The 23,128-nt window shown below is 37.6% G+C and overlaps 1 protein-coding gene across 4 annotated transcripts in view; it reads right to left on the reverse strand.

Annotated features, from left to right (window-relative positions):
• atrxl (ATRX chromatin remodeler, like) overlaps positions 1–23,128 on the reverse strand; it is a 26,474-nt gene that overhangs the window by 1,728 nt on the left and 1,618 nt on the right. For 2 of the 4 annotated variants that reach the window (XM_016465673.1, XM_016465664.1), the window contains exons 4-30: positions 22,321–22,367; positions 22,113–22,234; positions 21,855–21,974; positions 19,318–19,427; positions 19,079–19,146; positions 14,422–14,893; positions 12,025–12,970; positions 11,805–11,868; positions 8,216–8,370; positions 7,782–7,943; positions 7,584–7,665; positions 7,399–7,471; positions 7,110–7,316; positions 6,584–6,716; positions 5,492–5,601; positions 5,254–5,397; positions 3,976–4,153; positions 3,738–3,875; positions 3,459–3,634; positions 3,262–3,379; positions 2,599–2,702; positions 1,964–2,049; positions 1,471–1,613; positions 1,239–1,380; positions 760–857; positions 557–665; positions 301–478 (exon numbers count right to left, since the gene is read on the reverse strand). In XM_016465673.1, the coding sequence (XP_016321159.1) occupies positions 301–478; positions 557–665; positions 760–857; positions 1,239–1,380; positions 1,471–1,613; positions 1,964–2,049; positions 2,599–2,702; positions 3,262–3,379; positions 3,459–3,634; positions 3,738–3,875; positions 3,976–4,153; positions 5,254–5,397; positions 5,492–5,601; positions 6,584–6,716; positions 7,110–7,316; positions 7,399–7,471; positions 7,584–7,665; positions 7,782–7,943; positions 8,216–8,370; positions 11,805–11,868; positions 12,025–12,970; positions 14,422–14,893; positions 19,079–19,146; positions 19,318–19,427; positions 21,855–21,974; positions 22,113–22,234; positions 22,321–22,367 (4,485 nt within the window). The remainder of the gene's footprint in view (positions 1–300; positions 479–556; positions 666–759; positions 858–1,238; positions 1,381–1,470; positions 1,614–1,963; positions 2,050–2,598; positions 2,703–3,261; positions 3,380–3,458; positions 3,635–3,737; positions 3,876–3,975; positions 4,154–5,253; positions 5,398–5,491; positions 5,602–6,583; positions 6,717–7,109; positions 7,317–7,398; positions 7,472–7,583; positions 7,666–7,781; positions 7,944–8,215; positions 8,371–11,804; positions 11,869–12,024; positions 12,971–14,421; positions 14,894–19,078; positions 19,147–19,317; positions 19,428–21,854; positions 21,975–22,112; positions 22,235–22,320; positions 22,368–23,128) is intronic. The other 2 variants (XM_016465690.1, XM_016465681.1) reach the window with 2 other exon arrangements.

The raw sequence follows: 23,128 nt of genomic DNA on the forward strand, positions 1-23,128 counted from the left end.
GAAAATTATTAGCATCCACTGGTTGCATTATGTATTTGCATCTTGCAAGTCTGAATGATAGGTTAAGAAAGGATGCAGCAGACTAATACTATCTGGTATGCATTATTAATGAGATGGAATTTGAATCAGATTGTTCACTCCTACAGTAAATTGAATTAGACTGACAGGGAGATGAATTTATATTTATATTTATATATATATATATATATATATATATAAATAAAAAGAGAGAGAGAGAAATATCATTTTTTTCAAAACTTCTCAAGCCCTCCATACTATCTGTCATTTGTATGTGTATACCTGGGCCAGAAAACGGTACACATATACTGTTTTTTTCTGGCCAAAGCGATAGACTCTGAAGATGCTCTGGATGTCATATGATGGATTCCAGCAAGCGTCAAACACCACGACCCGGTTTGCAGCGACCAGATTGATTCCCAGAGACCCCGCACGAGTGGAGATCAGAAACAACCTTCCTCTGAAACAGAGGAAACCACAAGAGTCAGGACAGGAAATGCAGACACCTTAAATGTGACGTTGAACTTTTTGAGTATACCTTATGTTTTTAGTGTTGTTAAACTCTTGAGCCCATCTCTTGCGAGCACAAGCACTGGTGTTGCCATCCAAACGATAATAATCTTTATTTTTAACCCATGCTTTCTCTCCTGACAATACACACAAACACAAACTCTTTTGCATAACCATGGTAAATGAACAAAAGACATTTCAAACAATCCCCTGTGTAAACTGTTTATTTACCTTTGTATGGACAACATTTTTTCCCCCTGGTCTCATCTGCATATAGGAGGAAACTCTCAATAAGGTCCAGCGATATCAGAGACTGACTGAACACCAACCTGAAAAAAGCAAACAGCATTCATAAAAACTAAGTGTCACTCTGAACAATGAACTGACAAACATTTCATCTACACTGCTATTCAGAAGTTTGGGTTTGGGATGATTTTTGAAAGGAGTTTTCTATGCTTATCAAGGCTGCATTTATTTGATCAAAAATACAGTAAAACAGTAATATTGTGAAATATTATTACAATTTGAAACAACTGTTTCTATTTGAGTATTTTAAAATGTAATTCATTCTTGTGATGGCAAACTCTTACTATCAGTTTTTCATTAATTTAAAAGTATTCATTTTCTTTTGAACTGTGGGTTATATGAATATAACCACCAGCACAAAGCTTATATCAAGCGCTACTTCTATTCAAGAACGTGATCCTCACACTTTGTCCTGTAGTTCCTCTGCCCAGTGTAAAATTTCCAGTAGCAACTGCAATTTCCCAGAATGCTCCAGCACTTTGGCATCAGCCGCTGTTACAAACGGCAGATACCAGTTGGAAGACGGCCCGTTACCCACAACAAATCCTGAACAATAGACAGAGAGAGACACTAAGAATGAGACAGACAAAGAGAGGCAGATTAAAGGAAACAGAGAGAGAGAGACTGTTTTCACACCAGCTTCCCCACCAGAAATTTCCATTGTGGCTGTGTTTGTGACATCTGGATTCTGTGGATTTTGATTGGACCTGCTGACCACGGAGACTGGATCAGTATTTCTTTCTCCATCACCCACTAAACATGTGCTTGTTGCATCTCTCCTGTGAGACAGACACATTTGAATTATAACTATCAGAGCAAACCTGGTCTGGCATGGAGGAGACTTAGACTTCTAGGAGATGTTTCATTGGTTCCACATAACTGTATATTAGACATCAACTATGTTGTGATTGGCTGTGATTGTGTCAAGACACACAGCAGGCTCACATTTACCAATTGCTCCCAAAACCTCTCTAACCTCTCAAATTCTCTAATGCTTTTACATTGTTTAGAAAGACTTTTTCCTCTTCAATTCAGAGTTACTCTAGCTTTGATGTCTCTTATTGAACAGAAGCATGAGGCATATTGGTTGTACAGGAAATATTCAAATCTGATATAAAACACAGCGTACCTTTCAGATTCATTTGGATTTACAGAATTGCTGACCAAACCTGCACCCAGACCTGTGAAGACAGGAGCCGGCTCTTCCTCTTTCCCCTGCATCACACACAAAAATGCAGTAACCGGTTTTCATATCATAAGAAATGGAGAAAAATCAGTGACCATTGATAAGGTGTTTGTAAAAATGAGGCATGATGCGTGTACGTTATTAGTCAAACGTTTGGGTTTGGTAAGATTTTTAAATGTTTTTACAACTCATACGCTCACCAAGGCAATCAAAATAGCTGCTGTAATGAGTAACTGAATGTATTAACAGATTTATTACTGAAATGCTGCACAAACTTGCGAAATATACCAATTTAAAGTAACTTTTCTATTTAATACATTTAAAAAATTTTAACCAGTCTTCAGTGCCACATGCTCCTTTAGAAGTTCTTCTAATCTGCTGATTTGGTACTCAAGAAACATTTCTTTGCATTATCGATTTTGAAAACAGTTGTGCTGCTTAATATTTTTTGTGGAAACGATTAAACATTTTTTCTCAGGATTCTTTAATGTGTCCTTGCTGAACAAAGGTATTGAAAAAATCTCACTGACCCCAAACGTTTGAACAGTAGTGTTATCTGGATGAATGCGTGTATGTACCTTATTCCTACTCAGCTGAGCAAGTTTAAGACACCAGGGATGAGTCCATATCAAACTCAGAACATGAAGGTCCTGAAACAATCTGTTCACACCTGCTCCTTTCCCTAAAACAAAGACATTTTTTTTGACTGTATGTTATCAATCCGTTGGCTCAGTGTGTGCCAGTTAGGTGCTTTGACAAAATTCTTAATGTGACAATGGAAATTCATAAAAACATCTGATATAAGAACCATTTAATAATTATTAACCATGTCAGTATTTTTATGCAATACTAGATTAATATATCAGCCAATATAAGACATTTATTTGTGAATGAATGCTCATTTCTCCTGTTTTTACATTTAGATTATATTTGCCACCTTTTGAAGTTGACAAGGCTCATTTCTACTAAATTTAACACTGTTAAATCTTATTTTTTGTATTTTTGTACATTTTAATGTTATTGCACATTATAATTATATGATGCCTAAATTTTCATTTGCAACACTTAAAGTGATTTTAGTTTTTAGTGTTTTATTTGAAATTTATTTAGGAAAAAAAAAGTATATTTTTTAGCATCAGCCATACCTTGAAAGCAACTCTTTGCTTAATCTCTACTGGTTAACATTTTTTGTACTGGTGCAGTACTAGTTAAGCTCTAGTTTGTGCTTTTGAGACTCTGACCTGTGTAGTTCTGCAAATAGTGTGTGTATAAACGACACTGCAGAGGCGTCATCCGGACTGACAGCACATACTCGTGCTTTGGCGGCAAACAGGACATCAAGACTGAGTAGTCCCGTCTCTGCAACACAAAAACAAAACATTCAGACTTTTTTTCATGGTCTTTAGCTGTATTCTATTTCTTTCTCTCTCTTCATCACCTGGATGAATCCTGACATCAACTGATGGAGGATGTGCGATCTATTCTTCATCAGTCTGACATCAGCAGGGGTGGAGTCTGCGCACTGACCGTTCTGAATTGGATTAATAAAACGGTTCCGGAACTCCTTTAGAGAACCCAGCAGGTTCTCCTTAATGAAGTTCACCATGCAGTGATCTAGAACAATAAACATAAAAAATATAGTCAGACAACCTCAAAGAGCTATTAAAAAATTAATCAGCAAGTAATTTTTCACAATATGGACATGAAAGGTGATTACACTCAGTAAGGTTGTTTTGAAGCGGTGTTCCTGTCAATATGATTCTCCTACGTGTACGTAGAGCTCGCATGGCTTTTGAGATGCTGGAATCTGCGTTCCTAAGCACATGACCCTCGTCACACACCACCAGATCAGGGCCTAACATATAAACACACCAAACAATGGTTTAAAAATAATAGTTGAAAAAAAATATATATATATATCTGTTCTTAGTATTTGATTGCTAAGATGAATTCACCTGGATCCAGGAGCATTGAGCGGAAGGCTTCTTTGTGTTTGCTGTATTTGGCGCTATCTGTGTGTGTCAGTATACGAAAAACCTCATAGCCCATGATCATCACACCACCATTCGTAAACCAGTCATTCAAGAGCTCAACACGAACACCCACAGATTTCACCGTGGCCAGCTCTGCCACCTGTGTGAGAAACAAGAGAGAAGAGATAATCGGAAAAATGATCAGACATCCAGCTAAAAGTCCAGATTCAACAATGACAAGAAAACTATCATTTTTCAGCATGTTTATGATGTTTTTGCTGAATTCTCTGCGTAAGGCATAATTAGGAAATTTTGCACTGATGTAAATATAGTGTAAATACATTTTGTATTCACCCAAAAATGTTAAAAATATCATTATCATGTCGTTTGATTTTTTTGCATTTTGTTTTCTTCTGTACAATACAAAAAGATGATGCTTCGCAGAATGTCTAGACTCCATCTACAAAAGTGGTCAGTGATATTAAGTGTCCAAAATAAGCTCCATAAAAGTCCACTGGCTTTACCTATTTGAAATTGTACCGAATGGTTATTTTAACCCTGGATTAATTTAACACTGGGTTAACTTTCTATCTTGAGAGCTTTTACTGAAACAATAGGACAGCTTTACAAAAGAAAAACCTAAAAGAAAAGATAATTTGACCATTTTTATTTTTGGGGGCGAGCTATTCTTTTAAGCCACCAACATACAACATACAATAAACAAAGCCACACAGAGAAAGATTACACTCTGAAAAAAGCCCATATGTCAGCTAGTGTTTCAACTCTCTGACTCACTGACCACAGTAAGAAATTAGATTATTTTATTCAGCAAGAAAAAAAAACATATCACAGTTTCTACAAAAATAAGAATAAGCAGTACAAGCATTTTGAACATCGACAATACTAAGAAATGTTTCTTGAGCACCAAATCAGCATAGTAAAATGATTTCTGAAGGATCATGTGACACTGAAGACTGGAGTAATAATGCTGAAAATTCAGCTTTGCCATCCCAGGAATAAATTACACTTTAAAATATATTTAAATAGAAAATAGTTATTTGAAACTGTAATAATATTTCACAACATTATTGTTTTGACTCAAATAATCAAATAAATGCAGCCTTGGTGAGTATAACACACGTCTAAGAATCTTAACAACCCCAAGTTTTTGAATGGTAGTGAATATCTGACATAAACATGATCTAGATCAAAACACTAACTAATGTCACCTGAGAAAGGAAGTGAGAGAATTCTACTGACCCACAGTATGTTGGGTCTCAAGCCCCTCTGCCACTGGTCAAACTCACTCCTCCAGTTCAGCACTGTGTTGAGAGGACAAACCACCAGAGCCCTTTTCAGTGGCAGCTCTTTACATAGCAGCACTGTGTGAAGGAACACAATGACCTGAAACACACACAATACACAGTGACGCTTTCTGTGAAACCCACTTTCTGATTTTACAGAGAAAAAAAAAAGAGAATAGTCACATGACTCATACCTGAAAGGTCTTTCCCAGACCCATGCAGTGGGCCAGAATACAGCCAGAGCCTGGAGTCGCCTTCACACTCTGAACAGACTCACAGCAGCAGTCCCACATGAAGAGCACACCTAACAAAAACATTAACACATACACTTACATACACACTACACAAACCATCTCCACCACACGCTGTCGCTTTGTCACATAACTGACTTGCATTTCACAATGCTGCTTTATAAATGCATGTAAACATTAATATGAGAAACAAGCAATCACCCATGCACTGATTGCGTTCTACTATTAGACTGAATACACACTGGCTTAACTTCTCATGTCATGATTAAATATTATAAGGCATATCCTCTGACAAGCCTTGAACAATACAACACCATTCAAAAGTCAGTAATGATTTTTTTAAAGAAACAAATACTTTTATCCTACAAGGATGCATTAAATTAATCAAAAGTGAAAGTAAAAAAATTCTCTACATCTAAAAATCCTAAAAAAATTCCACAAAAATATTAAGCAGCTCAACTGTTTTCAACATTGATGATAAAAATGTTTCTTGAGCAGCAAATCGGCATATTAGAATGATTTCTGAAGGATCGTATGACACTGAAGACTGGAGTACTGGCTGTGGAAATTTAAGATTTGCATCACAGGAATAAATTACATTTCAAAATATATTCAAATAGAAAGCATGTATTTAAAATTCTAAGAATATTTAACAACATTACTACACAGGCCAGAAACCTGCACTGGTCCTTTTTGGTAAACACGCACCATCTCTGCATCCAATATTGTCAAATTGTCAAAAAGAGGTGACTTAATACATTTGAAAAGCATGAAAGGTATAAATAAAAAAACAATGAACATTATTTGACACATAAAAATAGCCTCTGCAGTTTGACTCACAACCCACAAATTGCACTGCAAATGCAAAATATTTTTTAAAACAATTACATCAAATATTAGTGTTTGACCCAATGCAGGACTCTGACTTAAGTGGTCCCAACGGCTTCTGTCTCTTTATGGAATTCTGTACTAACTTGACGATGGTGAGATTAGATCTCTGTGGATAATTACACTCTAATACAAAAGTTCTCTCACCCTCTCGCTGGTGAGGTTTGAGTTTGCTCAGAAAGTGCAAGTGCACTTGCAGCACAGGCTTATGCGTTACATCATCTTGCTCAAGAACCAATGGTGTGAAGCTATGAGCCGGTTTCTCGGACACTAATATGACCTAAAGTGGGTGAAAGAGGGAAAAAAATTACAACAGACAGACAAAACACTACTTTTCCATTCAGCTTAAAATCATGCCATTAATAATTAAATTATTTTTTTTTAAATGGGATATATCACCCAAAAAGGAAAATTCTGTCATTATTCATACATGTAAAAAAAAAAACCTTCCTTCTTTTGCGGAACACAAAAGATGATATTTTTGAAAAATAAAGGTAACCATTTTGGTTCCAGTTTATTGACCAAAAAAGAAAAATCCCCGAAAACATATTTTGTGTTCTACTTAGTAAGTCATACATGAGGAAAAGTAAATAACAACATTTTTATTTCTTGGTAAACTACCTCTTTAATATTTACAAAACAGAACAGAACATGGCACCATGCAGTTCATCACCTCTGGGTCTGCATCTTCTCGCTCTCTCCTCTCATTTTCTAGTCTCAGTTTTTCTCTCTCTGCCAATCTCCTCCTGCGCTCCTCCTCTTCTTTCAGAGCGCTCTGTGTCTCCTGGGCCAGCTGACCCACCTCCAGAAGTGGTCTGATCTGCCTCCTCCCTCGCGGGGTGCCCCTCAAATGCTCCTCAGTGGTTGGAGAGACATCATTCTGCAAAAAAAAAAAAAAAGCTTAAATTGCTGACAAATCCACATTCACAGCATCTATGATTCTGAAGGGTGTACAAACACACATCAGCAGTGCTGCTCCTGTCAGGTGTGCGTGACGGACTCTGAAACTTCTCATTACGAGTGGGCGACTGGGACCTACAAAATAGATACAGTCTTAAATGAATTTAGGCTTATTAGTAGGTTAGTAATTTAAAATTTGTTATTTTGTGAGTGTTTAATGCCCAAACTGTGATGATATGAGCTTTACCCTATTTCCTCACACTCTGAATGGCTGAGTTCATCATACACGCCGCTCGATACACTCGTTTCGCTCGTTTCATCACTACTCACTACGATAAAAACAAAGCACCATATCTGACTGAAGAATCATCACATAGGTACTATTATTTAGATGGTAAAAAATACAAACTAACGCACTTTGAGTCTTCAAAGACTTTTGACTCACCAACAACACATTCTAAATCTTGGACTTCTCTTTTCTTAGGTTTCTTCACCTCTTGCTTTTGACTTTTTGCTTCAGCCTCTGATAAGGTAAGACCATGTCGCAGCAATCGGTGCCGGTGCCGTGACCCTGACTGTGACCCGCTGCAATCCGAGTCATCGTTATCTGCAGAAAAACTGTTCTCATGTAACAATAAAACTGTATGTATACAATCTCTAATAACATTTTTAACTGTTTGACTAATCTGCTGCAGATTGTTACTATAAAAAAAAAAATTTTGTTTAGTGTTACAAAAAGTAACTTAAAACTACATGAAACATTTCAGTTTCAGAGGCTGGCTATGTTATTTATCAGAAACTGCATATATATATATTGAGTTATAGGATTTATAAGGTCTATAATTCCCCATGGTACCAGTGGTAATGGCCATCGCTCACCTTCCTCTTCTGTTGTCTCTGATGTTCTGTCAATGTTCTTGCTCTTCTTCTGCTCTTCTCTCGTGCTCTCTGATTGCTCATCGGAGCTGGCGTCCAGCTCGGATGCTGAGGAGAGGTTAGCTCTGATCTGAGCCAGCAGAATCTTCTTCGCAATTCTTTATAGAGTAAGTGATGGGATGAGGCAGCAATGAGAGAATAGAGAGACAGATGAAGAGAAGAGGGATGAAGAGAAAAGAAAGAGGGACAAAATGTGAGGTGGGTGACAGATGGATCCAGATTCATTAAACAACGCATCTTTCTCCCACCGCTTTCACTGTAATTTATCAAAATTGCCCTCAAATAGTAGCAAAAACAACTCAGAAAAACAGAAGACATTTCAATTCTAAATTTCCATACCAACCATGAATGTAAATATAACTGCATATATAAAATATAAATTAACATAACAGGTTATTGGGCAGTGTAAAAGATCCAATGGACTGTTAAGTGGTCAGTTAAGTTTGCAAATTATTACCAAAAAAAAAAAAAAACCTTATTACTGAGTGAAATGTAAACAAAAAAAAAAACATATGAGGCTCTGGTGTAGGCAGACATTTGAACTTAGCACCTCTGTATATTTCAAACTAAATGCACCAGCCCAAAAAAAAAAGATATATAAATATATATACAAAATGCACAGAGGCTGTTGTGTCTGGGGTATAAACTTTTATTACAGCTTCAATTCTTATACAGTTCTCACACAGTTATTTACATTCCCTCTTCTGAGATGCAAAATCATGCATGCTTCTTTTTGATGAAAATGATGTTTCTGCGTAAAACGCTTCAGTAAAACAACAATAATAAATACTTCCAAACAAAGAACATTAGCATGCAATAAATACTCAAGCTTTAGGCTTTTTGAAATCCAATGAGCATGAGAGGATTCCACAAGACAGTAAAGAAAAGGACAACAAACAGAAAAGGACACTTTTAAAGACGGGTGAAAAATGGCAGGGGTTAATTTATGTTAATTAAGGTTAGACAGGGTTCCCACTCTGTCCAAGACATTACTTTCCATTTCTTCAAGGCATTTTATTTGACCAACATCTTTAATATTTGAGAAATACATCTGTGGCCTGCTGTTGTTCGCCACAGAAAATGAAGCTGACTTGTCCATTGGTTTTCAAAATTGAAAAAAAAATAAAACTAAATAAAGTTCTGCACTTACAATGGAAGTCTAATAGGTATGAGCTTTTAAAAGCAGAAAGTTGATTTTACATTAATTCTCCAGTAAAAACCGTTTGTCATTTGAATTAAGTTCAAGGTTCAGGAATTGACTGAGCTTATATACACTAAACACAAACACAAAAGATATTAATCAGAATTTCATATTCTGATTCGATAGCACCAGTCTCATGCAATTTGTAAGTGTTGTGGTTATGGAGAGGAGTCAAGTCATTTTCTGTGGTGATCGACTGCTGGCCACAGCTTCCGATTCTGCTGTTTAACCGAGAAAATTATTTTAATCAAACATGAAAAGAAATTACAGGTGATATGAGGTACTGTGGTTACTGGCATGGTTCTAAATGCACAGTTAATGTGAACTAGTCATTCATTTGTGCTACCAGAGAAGCTTCCGGGAGATTCAAACTGTCCACTCTAATAAGCTGGACAAGGTAACCAACCTTTGGGAAGTAATACTAATAATCTTTTGCAATGTGTGTGATGTCAACATCACTTGATATCAATGCGTGAAATCGGAGCGAAGAACAGAAATGACAGTGAGTGTGCAGACTATGACGTGGACCTGCTCATGACAATACACAGGCAAACGCAGATGATAAAACAAAACGATATGATTCTGCGACGTCATTCATGACAGAATACATGAGAACTGACCGCAGTTCCGAGTCCCGATCGGTCCAAGGATTTCTTCATTTTACAAAAACGTTGTCAATACGGCGAACCAGTTTGATTAAAAGGTTACAGTAAACACAATTTCCAGGACAGTTGGGTACATTTCCCATGACTTATCCATTACTGGAAAATCGCATTACAAAATTCCAGGTTTTCCAAGATGCGTGGGAACCCTGTTAAGCTACAGAAAAAGAGACGAAACGGGGGGAAAAAACAGAGAAACAGAGAACAAGAGAAACAATAAATAAGTGTTTATTGCCTCTCGGTAAAAACCATGCAAATAACACACAGAAACCTCTCATGTGAGGGTGAAGACTACACTCTTTATCCTCAAAACACAGTGCTTTTAACAACTGACTACACAAACACTTACAAACTGCATGTTGAGTCTGAAAGAGCATCATCACTGCCACCTGCTGCTGCCCCGTGAACATTCTAACACAAAAAGCCAGCTCCACCAAAGCAATCATTGCTCATTAGCGTTTATTCAGCCTTTTAACCATTTTTATTTATATAAATATTTAAGAAAAAAAAAAGTCAGCCTTAAATGTACACTGCGTGAGTGTGCACCATTACTCAGTGTGTCAGAGCGCATTCACCAACTGCTGGGCCATGGCTCCGATCTAAGCTACCGTCTTGAAGCACCAACTCAAAAACCAACCAAGTTTCCCTGTCCTTCACATTTCCAATTCCTAACATCCATCACTTTCTGCTAAAACGGGATGAACTTTTGACCTTCTCGCCAATTCACGAGGACATGTATACTGTGCAAAAGATGTGAAAATGAAATAATGAACCAATAAAAACACGCAAGTAACTAAGTGCAAAAACGTTAACAAATGCAGTTTAGACCGATACAAATGCATCTTCAGCTTAAGCACCTTAAACGTAGAAAATTCGGCTGTCGAGGAATTAATCTCCTGAAAAAGAACAAACACAGCTGCGTTCAACAAACCCTAATACTGTACTACTGCATCTCTATCTGCAATCTAAGACACGTTTGTTCACTTGAATTCCACATTTCACTGCCAATAACAAAAGTATTATGTGAAGCTACTGTAACACCTACCGTTAGCAAACCACACAGCCTTTGTTCTGACTGACCGAAAACATTACAGCACGAGAACCCGGAAGCTGAGCCCTAAAACACAAACACACAAGAAGTTGTCTGTCTTTCTGAACACAGGATCCATCAGATCCGAGCAAAGAGGTTTAGACTCGTTCTACTCTCTTAAAAGCTTTATTAGCAGCAGACAGTAAAGAGGAAGAGTGTGGCTAGCAGAAATACTGCCTAAGACATGCAATGGTCTGTGTCAGTGAAGTGGAATTCAAACACAGGAGCTTCTCCAGAGTTGATTCACTGACTTCCATTAGACAGTGAGGTCTCAAAGCTTCACCACTGATGGGCGGCGATGTGTGCCTACGGTTACAGATTCTCTCTACTGCGTGCGGAAGAAACTGTGGGGAAATAAAAATCGGACAGTATTGATCGAGCAAAAAAAGTGTGTTTGAGTGAGACATGTTTAAAAGCACTGCCTAGCGGCGGTGCGTGTGGATGTACGGGATGCTTGCGTGCTTTTAAATGAGGTTTGGATCGAAGCTCTCGCTGTAGTGAGTTTGGGACAGCTGGAGTCCAGTGGAGAAGGCCTGTGATGGGAAAGTGTGTGTGGCCCTGATGTAGACAGAATCGTACCTATTTTCTAAATCATCGTCCTCCACAGACAAAGACGGACCTGGCTGGATGTCTATCTCATCACCTAGAGACAGACGGAGAGAATGAAGGATTAACACCAGTTTTGTTTCTGAAATATGAAAAACACTGTAATACATTGCAGTACATCATAATAACATTCTACCGGTCTTACTATATGAAGAGAATAATGGTCAGTGTTGGCTTTTTGCACCAAACTCACCGGAAGACTGCTGGAAATTTCCAGAGCCCAGCAACGTGACGTCCTCTGTCAGCGGCTTGATCCTCTGATCGTCAGAGTCGCTGCTCGGCCCACTCTCCAGATCCTGTCCTCCCACCTCACTTGACGAACTCCCGCTCTGTCCCGTCACCCTGGCAACTTTGCGGGCCCTTCCCCTGGTCATTCTGACCACTGACCCCTGTTCCTGGGAGCCCCTCCTTGAAGACGCAGAGGAGGATGATGAGGACGATGAGGATCTCTCTTTGAGATTCCGCTTACGAGAGCCTCTGTCCGGAGGTGTCGTTTTTACCAGTCCAAAGAGACGCTGCTTTCTGACTTGCTGGTTTACCTCGTCCTCGTCCCCGTCCCCATCCCAACTGCTACCTACCAAACCCTCTTCCTCGCTGTTTGCCATGGCAGCGGCGGTCTGGAGCAGCACTTCAGGCACCTCGTCAGAATCAGAGTCATCCTCAGCTGAACCGGCGTGCTCAGCTGTGGTGCTCGGGTTCGTCCGCCGACGACGTGGTGTGGTTTTCACACGTGGAGAACGTTTATTCTCCTCTGATAAAGACACATTTTTGGGGTCAGTTTGGTCCTCATCCTCCTCTTCCTCATCATTATTAACACAATTTTCCACATCTTCTCCTGTCTCGGTCATTTCCTCCATTTCCATCCCCTTCTCTATTTCCACCATTGTCTCTCTTTCTTCCAGTGCTCCATCTGTCACCTCACTGTTCATCGTTTGTCTCTCAGGTGATGGATGAATGGAAAGACACGTTCTGCTGATGGGTTGTGGGCTGACCGGTACAGGAGTGAGTTTAACCACCAGCTTTTTAGTGAGTCCTAGGCTCTGTGATGACATTCTCTTCTTTTTTCTGGCCCTCCCTTTTGGCTTATGTGTTTCTCCACAGCCACGTTTGGACCCAGTCAGCTCATGGTCCAGGGCTTCCTGCAATTACGAATTAGACAATGCTGTAATACATTCATGTGAACAAACTGTAACAAAAATCTATCACAGTTCCCACAACAATATTTAGCAGTACAATTGTTTTTAACTGGGATAATAAGAAGAAATGTTCGTAACACTTTCTATGAATCCCATATTTATACTACATTATAAGGGTATTCGTAAGGCATTATAATGAATGCATAATGCATTATAAAAGCCCTTATAATATGTTATATCATCTTATGAATATTCATAAGAACAGTTTTAATGTACTATAATATTTACTTATTTGAGAGTTAATTGACATGTAGTTGCAAAGTTGCTTATAGTCAATAGACTAGGGGGACCATCAAAATAAAATGTAACCTAACATATAAACATTGCATTTTTTTTTTCAGTTGAAATGATTAACTAGCTCACATCACAATTAATATTAGCCTCACAGGGAACACTCAAATAACACTCCACACCTAACCACTTACAAGATGTAGTAAGATACTGTGCAGATCTTAAATAAACAATGTCAAGATAGTCCATTATAAATGTAAAAATAGATTTTATATGGTGTTCATTGTGTGTTATAAATAATCATAATCTTAAAACTTATAACCACAAATGCATAAGCATTATAATGTACTATAATTGTTGTTATGATTATTTATAAGATGATATAACATATTATAAGGTCTTTTATAATGCATTATGCGTTCATTATAATGTCTTAAGAATACCCTTATAATGTGTTATAAATATGGGCTTCATAGAAAGTGTTACCAAAATGTTTTCTAAGCAACATATAAGCATATTAAAATGATTTCTGAAGGATCATGCAACACTGAAGACTGAAGTAATGACTGCTGATAATTTAGCTTTGCCATCACAGGAATAAATATTTAAATTAGTTATTTTTTTTAATTAACAATATTGTTTTCACCATATTTTTCATCAAATTATTGCAACCTTGGTGAGCTTAAGAGACTTCTTGTAAAAACATTATTATAATCATTATATAAAATATATATTTTATATATTAATTATATTGAATATTTGATAATTTATTTATTATCGTGCAGGCTCATTTTCCTATTTTTACACTTAATTACCTACGCTCAGTTGAAGTTCATTTTTAAACACTAATAATTTATTATTATTTAATTGACACTTAAATGTAATCTGTATTCATCTCAAATTGAATGTGTTTATCATACTGTACATTATAATGTTAAGATGCCTGAATTCATTTTTACTAACATTTAAAATGATTCATTTTAGTTTTTGTGTTTTGTTTTTAACTTGTTAAAACTAAATTTGATTTTTTTTGGTTAACCGTCTTAATGAAACAATGATTACCAGCTTATTGGTGCATCCATAATTGAAATGTAATGGTTAGTTAAAGCACCCATCATTCTTACAGCTTAACTAGTAAAAGCGTGATTTAAGGCTGGAATTACCTGTAATGCACTGTTGGCGGCTTGCAGATCATCCAGCACAGTGCGGAACATCCTTAGCTGCCCAATTCTCTCTTCTTGGTTTCCTTCCTCCTCTCTTTCGCTTTGAACAACTGCCTTGAAGGAATGGTTCAGAGATGTGGTAACATCTACAAACCGCTGCATTCGCTGGTAAAGGCCTGCAGAGGGCACTGGGCCGCCTCCTGGCCCCATCAAATAGGCCGCACCACGACCACCCTTATTAGCCCTGCCCGAGGCTCGTTTCTGAGCCTGCTCCAGGTTCTCTAGAACCGCATCACAGGCCAAAACCAGCTCCACCAATGGCTCGGGACTGCACACATAACAGTACCACTTCCTCTCTTCCTCCAGGATGGTGGACAGCTCCTTCCTCCCCAGATTACGCAGAACACATTTCTTACAGAAGGCGTTACTGCAGTAATCACAGCCAATTAGGCTGCCTCCTTCTGCACACCACCTGAATGAACAGGGAATTAGATAACTTATTTTACAGACCACCAAACAAGTAGATACAAAGTAGACCCTATCAACTGTGAGATGATACCACACAGTTTTCCACCAATATGCATGTATGATCTGCTTAGTGACTTTTAGGCTGCCATTTTCAGCGGTTAATCTCTTAAAACCTATTGAGAAATGCATTTCACCCAAAATTAAAAGGAAAAAAAAATTAGCAAAAAGAAAACTAGATGAGTAAAGTTTGACAAACTTTAAGTTGGCTTGAAAAAGCCTAGCCAGAAAGTTTGAAGTAGTTTTAAAAGCTTGCAGTCTGAAAGTTTTCAGTTTGAAGTAGTTTGACAGTTAAAATAGTTTTCAAAATTAAAGTTTGAATGTTTTCAAGGCAATACAGTCTATCAGAAAATAGATGCTAGGGTACCTGGGGTGGTTGCTAGGCTGTTTCTAGCATGACTAGCATGTTGCTAACATGTTTTTAGCATGTTGCTAGCATGATTAGAATGTTACTAGCATGTTTCTAACATGGTTAACATGTTGTTAGCATGATTAGCAAGTTACTAGCATGTTGCAAACATGATTCTATCATGATTAGCATGTTACTATCATGATTCTAGCATTATTAGCATGTTTACTAGCATGATGCAAGCATGTTTAGCAAAAGTTGCTAGCATGTTTCTAGCATGATTAGCAAGTTACTAGCATGTTGAGCAAGTTACTAGCATGGTGTTAACATTTTGTTAGCATGATTAGCAAGTTACTAGCATGTTTCTAACATGATTAGCATGTTATTAGCATGTTGTTAACATAATTAACGTTACTAGCATAGTGTTACCATTTTGTTAGCATTAGTAGCAAGTTACTAGCATGTTTCCAGCATGTTACTAACATGTTGTTAGCATGATTAGCAAGTTACTAACATGTTGTCAACATGATTAGCAAGTTACTAGCATGCTGCTAGCATTATTCTAGCATGATTTTAACATGATTAACATGTTACTAGCATAATGCTAGCATGTTTATAACATGTTTAACAAGTTGCTAGCATGTTTCTAGCATGATTAACAAGTTACTAGCATGTTTAGCAAGTTACTAGCATGTTGTTAACATGATTAACAAGTTAATAGCATGTTGTTAGCATGGTTAGCATGTTACTAGCATGGTGTTAGCATTATTAGCAAGTAAATTACTAGTATATTGTTAACAGGATTAGCAAGTTACTAACATGTTGCTAGCATGATTAGCATGTTACTAACATGATTCTAACATGATTAGCATAATGCTAGCATGTTTCTAACATGATTAGCAAGTTACTAGCATGCTGCTTGCATTATTCTAGCATGATTAACATGTTACTCGCATGATTTTAACATGATTAACATGTTACTAGCATAATGCTAGCATGTTTATAACATGTTTAGCAAGTTGCTAGCATGTTTCTAGCATGATTAGCAAGTTACTAGCATGTTGTTAACATGATTAACAAGTTAATAGCATGTTGTTAACATGGTTAGCATGTTACTAGCATGGTGTTAGCATTATTAGCAAGTAAATTACTAGTATGTTGTTAACATGATTAGCAAAGTTACTAACAAGTTTGCTAGCATGATTCTAGCATGATTAGCATGTTACTAGCATTATGCTAGTTAACATGTTACTAGCATGTTGTTAACATGATTCTAGCATGATTAACATGTTAATAGCATGTCGCTAGCATGATTCTAGCATGATTAACAAGTTACTAACATGATTAACATGTTAACAGCATGTTGCTAGCATGATTCTAACATGATTAGCAAGTTACTAGCATTTTGCTATCATAGTTAGCATGTTACTAACATGTTGTTAACATGATTCTAGCATGATTAGCATGTTAATAGCATGATTAACATGTTAACAGCATGTTGCTAACATGATTCTAACATGATTAACAAGTTGCTAGCATGTTTCTAACATGGTTAACATGTTAATAGCATCTTGCTAGCGTGATTAGCATGTTGCTAGCATGATTAGCATGTTACTAGCATGTTGCTATCATGTTTCTAACATGATTAGCAAGCTACTAATATGTTAGCATGATTATCAAGTTTCTAGCATGATTAGCAAGTTACTAGCATGTTTGCTAGCATGATTAGCATGTTACTAGCATGTTGTTAGCATTATTAAGTTACTAGCATGTTTCTAGCATGATTAGCATGTTACTAGCATGTTGTTTGCATGTTTCTATGGTAATACAGTTAAAACCAGCTAAACCCAGTTGATTCAGTAAAAAACTCTGCTAAAAACCAGCTTAGGCTGGTTGTATAGTCTTAGCTGGTTTAAGTTGAAAATATCTGGGTTAAGATTGGTTGGTCTTTTAGCAGGTCTCACAGCTTGACCAGCTAAGATCAGCCTGACCAGCTAAAAAGTTGCCAAAACCACTTTAAAACAAGCCTGGGAGACCAGCCAATCAGCTTAGGCTGGTTTTAGCAGTTTTTTTCAGTAGGGAGTTTTTAAGCTTTGCTATGGCAATAGACAGCTTAAAAACACCATAAGTCTCATTGTATAAATGTTTTCACACCCTCAATGAAAGTCTATGAGATTTTAGGTGGTTTTGATTGTCTGGTTTACTAAAACCATAAGTCGGATCAGTTAGAAAAGATATAGCACACAGAGTCAGACCAGTCTGAAGGTCTGACCCGAGTTTGGTGGTTGTAGCTCTAGGACAGGGGTCGGGAACCTTTTTTGACCAAAGAGCCAATTTTTTTATTTTTGGTTAATGCATTTTTCCAAAAGAGCCTCTATATATATATATATAACAGTTCGTTCTGGTTCTCGAATGTGATTGGTTGAGAACCATGAAATATTGTACTGGTATCGCTACAGGAACGCCCTTTCACAATTTTGCATCACTCCGCTTGTTCTAGCCGGGTCGATGTTTTTTTTTAATTATTCGAGAGAGAGAGAGAAGAATAATGCACGGTGCATGTTGACCGTATTTATATGAATACACACCAGTGCAGGCATTTTGACACTCCGTGTTTTGACCATTTTAGGCGTGCCACCAAAGACGTCTATGCTTCTCCGTGTTCCACTCGAACCTCGCGCGCAGAAAACATGCATTCAGAAGCGGATTAAGTTCCGTTTCGTGGCTTTGAGTTTTTAATACTGTCTGCCTTCAAGAATGTCCCGCTCTTTACGGTCTCATTCATTCACGTTCCTTTATTAATAATGCTAACAGTCCCACCTGCTGAAAGCTGCGCGGAAAAAGTGAAAGTAACCGGCTAAATGTTTCATACTGGCTCTTGGCACAGGAGAACACCATCTTCTATAAAACAAAGTATATGTTTCAGTCCTGTCACTTTTTTACATTTAAACTTTTTCTGCTGTTTAAAAAAAGTCTTTCTTTTCGCTATTACCACAAACAAGCTATGTAGCAGCTTGAATATGAGTTTATTAGCTCTACGTTATCAGTTTGCTGTCGTGACTCTCGCGAACAGCACTGAACGCGCGCTTTTCGGTACAAAAAATGTATTATTATTTTAAACCTTTTATCAGCTTATGTAGTCTCTACAACCAATGAATTGCTGATCTCTAGTGATGTATAATTTGTGTAATAGATCATTTGTTAGTAAAGGGTGAGAGACCTGGCGAGCCACATGATTTTTGTCAAAGAGCCAGGTGTGGTTCACAAGCCATAGGTTTCCCGACCCCTGCTCTAGGAGGAGATAGTGTTTACATTTTGGCTCAGAAGAATAATAATATGTTTAAATAGTAGATCCGTAAGTTGGCTTTCTCAAGCCAACTTAATAATGCCTATTTTAAAATCACCTTTTTGCATGGCGCTTTAATTATGGTTACATTAGATTTAATTTGTAAAGCATTTTTGTTTAAAACAGGAACAACCATGGTGGCATTTATCATATTGAATTTAATTTATGTTGCCTAAGAAGAAAATAATGTCAATACATAAATGTATAATTTTATAAATCAAACTTTTCTTTGTGTTATTCACCTGCACAAGTTTGGTCATGACATACATTAATAAGATCCATTTATATTATATTTTTAATCAGCTACATAATATTCACTCTAGACAAAAGTGAGAAAAGCAGCTCAACTTTTTAACAAAATACTCTTTCAAATACATCCAGTGTAATGAACACCATTTCACCGAACTGTCACACACACACTCACTCACTCCATGTACCTGCATTGCTCGTCCATCCCCTCTGAATCTTTGCTGATGTCATCGCTCATATAATACTTAAAACAATTCTACAAGAAAGCAAACAAATCCATATAAAACTCTAAAGAAGGATTAACTACTTGTCACTAAATCATGCAACTTACTACATAATGCAGGCATGAAAAAAAAACTCTTCTTTTCGGTTTACATTTCTACTTTACATTTACATACACAAACACAATTAATGCACAGACACATACCTTGCAGATGAGGACATTGAGCATAGGATGCCTGTAGATGGAGTCACGTTGGAAATGATTCACCTGCTGACCACACGCTGTGCAGTTCACCCTCTCCATCTCATATCCTCCTAACACACAAACACAAATGAGTACCCCTACACCCTGACACGCACAGCTACAAGTGTCCTTTCACACACTTCAGCTGCAACATGAAGGTTACACACTGTTAATGGAGATCCACAGAGAACATTCTGAATTCTGTACTGAAAAAAAAATAATATTCTGCATAAGACAAGGTTTCAAGGTTAACTGATAAGCCTTTTCTGGACACTGCATGCTTTGTTTCATTCTTGCTACAAACTGACTGGGTGCTTGGGAACATCTCAGACAGGATTTGAGGTGGCCATTATCAATATTTTATTTCTGGGAACACTTTTAATTAACAAAAGTATCACCATCAGTTTGGAAATTTTAGTTAAATAAAAGGACACTTTAATCAAAGATAGAGGTTGGCGATTAAACCAAAATCAAAATCATAAATCAAGTAGTTTTATTTCACGATAACCCTATTTAAAATCACCATTTTAATTTATTAAACCTTTGTTAATGTAAAATAAAACACTGCACAGTCTTCACTGTATGAATGAAATATACATCGATCCTTATTAGGGCTGTCGCGATTTGTCAATTTTATTCGACTATTCGATTTTTTTAAATCCTCGACTTCATTTTATCGACCGAAATTAAGAAATATATCGTGATATAAATTTGGGCCATATCGTCCAGCCCTACTTTCAGTGCATGTTTCAGATGTGTGTCCGGGTTATTATACTTAACTCTAATCATCAAACACACCCACACTGTCAATAACTTTAAGCAGTCTTGCATTAGACATATTTACAAACCACAATATGGCAAAATCGCTATCAATACACACTTTATATCATCGCAACAATATATCATATCAACCAGCTCTAATGAAACATGCATAAAAAAAAATGCATAAAGATGGCGCAGCCATGGCCGCCTCGGTTTGTTGCTCCTTGGTACTTTTACTGTTTTCGTTTGTTTGTCCTGTCTTAAGCAAAATTTTTCGGATCAGCTTCACTATGTCCAAGAGTTCGTTTCTAGTGAAGCTGATAACTTTTTGCCGACGTTTGAACATTCAGACGTTTTACTGGACATTTTAGTCGGAGGAGCTGCGTTCCTATACAAGCGCTCCAGGCGACGCACGCGAGGAAAGCGCGCTGGCGCGCTCGTGAAACTCCGTCAGCGCGGTTTTAGGACTCCGCTTCCGAGTATTCATCTGGCGAATCTCCGCTCCCTTGCAAATAAATCAGACAAACTACAACTCCTCACCCGCACAAACAAGGACTTTTTCAACTCCGCTGCACTCTGCTTCACGGAAACCTGGCTGAACGGAGCCATCCCGGACAGCGCGCTTCATCTAACGGGCTTCCAGCTGTTCAGAGCGGACAGTGTCACCGAGTCGTCGGGGAAAACGAGAGGTGGTGGATTATGTTTTTATATCAATAAAGGCTGGTGTACAGACGTGACAGTTTTAAAGAAGATGTGCTGCCCAAACTTGGAAGCTCTCTTTATTAACTGTAAGCCTTTTTATTCGCCGCGGGAGTTTTCCTCGTTTATTCTGGTGAGTGCGTACATTCCTCCTGATGCGCGTGTAAGCGCGGCACTAGAACTGTTGGCCGATTAAATTACACACACAGAGCAGCGTTATTCTTTTACTCTAAAATAGTCTTTCATTATCATTCTCGGAGATTTTAATAAAGCTAATCTCGCCCGTGAACTGCCTAAATATAGACAGCACATCACGTGCCCCACCAGAGACAGCAATATACTGGACCACTGCTACACAATGTTTTAAAGGATGCATACCACTCTGTCCCCCGAGCAGCGCTGGGACTCTATGATCACTGTTTGGTTCATCTTCTACCAGCCTACAGGCAGAAACTCAAATCTGCTAAGCCTGTAGTGAAAACTGTAAAAAGATGGACTGCTGAAGCAGAGCAGGATTTACAGGCCTGCTTCGAACTTACTGATTGGAGTGTTTTTGAGGCTGCAGCTACTGATCTGGATGAGCGCACTAGAACATCTAGGCATAAAAACTGTTTTTTTCCCCATGCCATCTCCAGCCTAAACAGCTAACACAGGAATTATTACCTGTGTTCTGTAATTCATGCCTGTAATTCATTCTCCATCTCTAATTATTGCCTCTCTCTCAAGTACTATGTAAATACATATGCATATTTTTTATACAGCTGTATATATACAGAGTAAATAATGCACAAATCTGTACATAAAACTTCTGTTTCAGATTCATACAAATTATTATTTATTGTTAAGTCTTATTTAAATATTTCTGTTCTCATGTCAGATATGTATATATGTATGTATGTATGTATGTATGTATGCATGCATGTATGTACCAAGAGCTTCTTAAAAACCACAACAAATTCCTTGTGTGTTTGCGCACACTTGGCGAATAAAGTTGATTCTGATGAAAGCTTATGCTCATCTTTATGCTCATCTCTTACCTCTGCGTCTGTCACCACCATCTCTGTGCTGATTGTGAATGCGTCTACTACGGAATTCTGGACCACGGAAATCATCACGAGTTTCATTACCCACCGGCTCCGGCAACACAAACACCGTTCCTGTGTCAGATAATAATGGGGATCAAAACCAATTTGTATTCCCTTAATGTATTCAATAACAGAAACCATAACATAAAAACTTAATGACATGGGCATGATCATCTGAATCAGCCAAATGAAAGAGAATGGAAGTGGCACCTTTTGGCAGGACGTTGGTGTCTGGGTCGCTGGAGTGCACAGACATTACATCTTCTGATCCACTCTCAGACGAAGTGTCCGACTCGTTCATCCCGCTGTGTTTGGTGACAACAGCCGGTTTCCTGTAAAAGTAACGATTTACAAATGAGTTCATTCTGTCAGAGCACAAAGGGTTTCCAGATGCATCTCATCATTATTTAAGTCAAACCTTCTCGAACGAGATGACAGCATTCCCACTTCTGAGGGGCCACTGGACTGAAAAGAAAAGAAAGTATTGTAAACAAACAAATCTCTTGAAATCTGATGAATAGAGCAAAAAAGAAAAATCCATTTCAGCTATATACAATGACAATTACGTTGAAAAGTCTAAATCTATGCAGGAACGAGTTCTAGAACCCATTTTTTTACTTCCAGTTCTATCGTCCCAAACTAAGCGTTTTTTTTTATTATTCAATTGTAGTTAAATGCTACAAATAATGTCTGTGGTTAACATATCTCAAGATATTTTCCATGTTATTCTATGACATCAAATACATCAGTAATACCGCACTTGTGATTGTTATAGACTTTACATGTCTTGAAAAAGACGGTTGTTAAATGTGACTACATAAGTTGTCAGGTACATAAAACGGCATCACACTGAACAAGAATACAATCTACTCACAAGTCCTTTTTTACAGCCTCACTGTGTTTATACTCATATTCTTGCAAACTATTCTCAGCTTTCCAAAATCTCCAACTTGTAAATTTTAAATAAAAACTGAAAGAGTTGGTGGCAACATTTAAAGGCACAATATGTAATTTTTTGCCACTAGAGGGCACGTATTCAAAACAAACAAAGAAACAAAGGCGTAGTTAGATGACCCCATGACTGAGTGTGGAATCATGGGAGTTGTCGTCTCCATCCCCACAGCCGAAGCAATCCGATGGGACTCGGGCAGAAATCATGTTCATGGATGAGCTAATGTATTAAAGATTTATTAAAGGGGTCATATGATGCTGCTAAAAATAACATT

Source organism: Sinocyclocheilus anshuiensis, unplaced genomic scaffold, assembly GCF_001515605.1.
Source record: "Sinocyclocheilus anshuiensis isolate Anshui unplaced genomic scaffold, SAMN03320099.WGS_v1.1 scaffold681, whole genome shotgun sequence".
NCBI lineage: Eukaryota > Metazoa > Chordata > Actinopteri > Cypriniformes > Cyprinidae > Sinocyclocheilus > Sinocyclocheilus anshuiensis.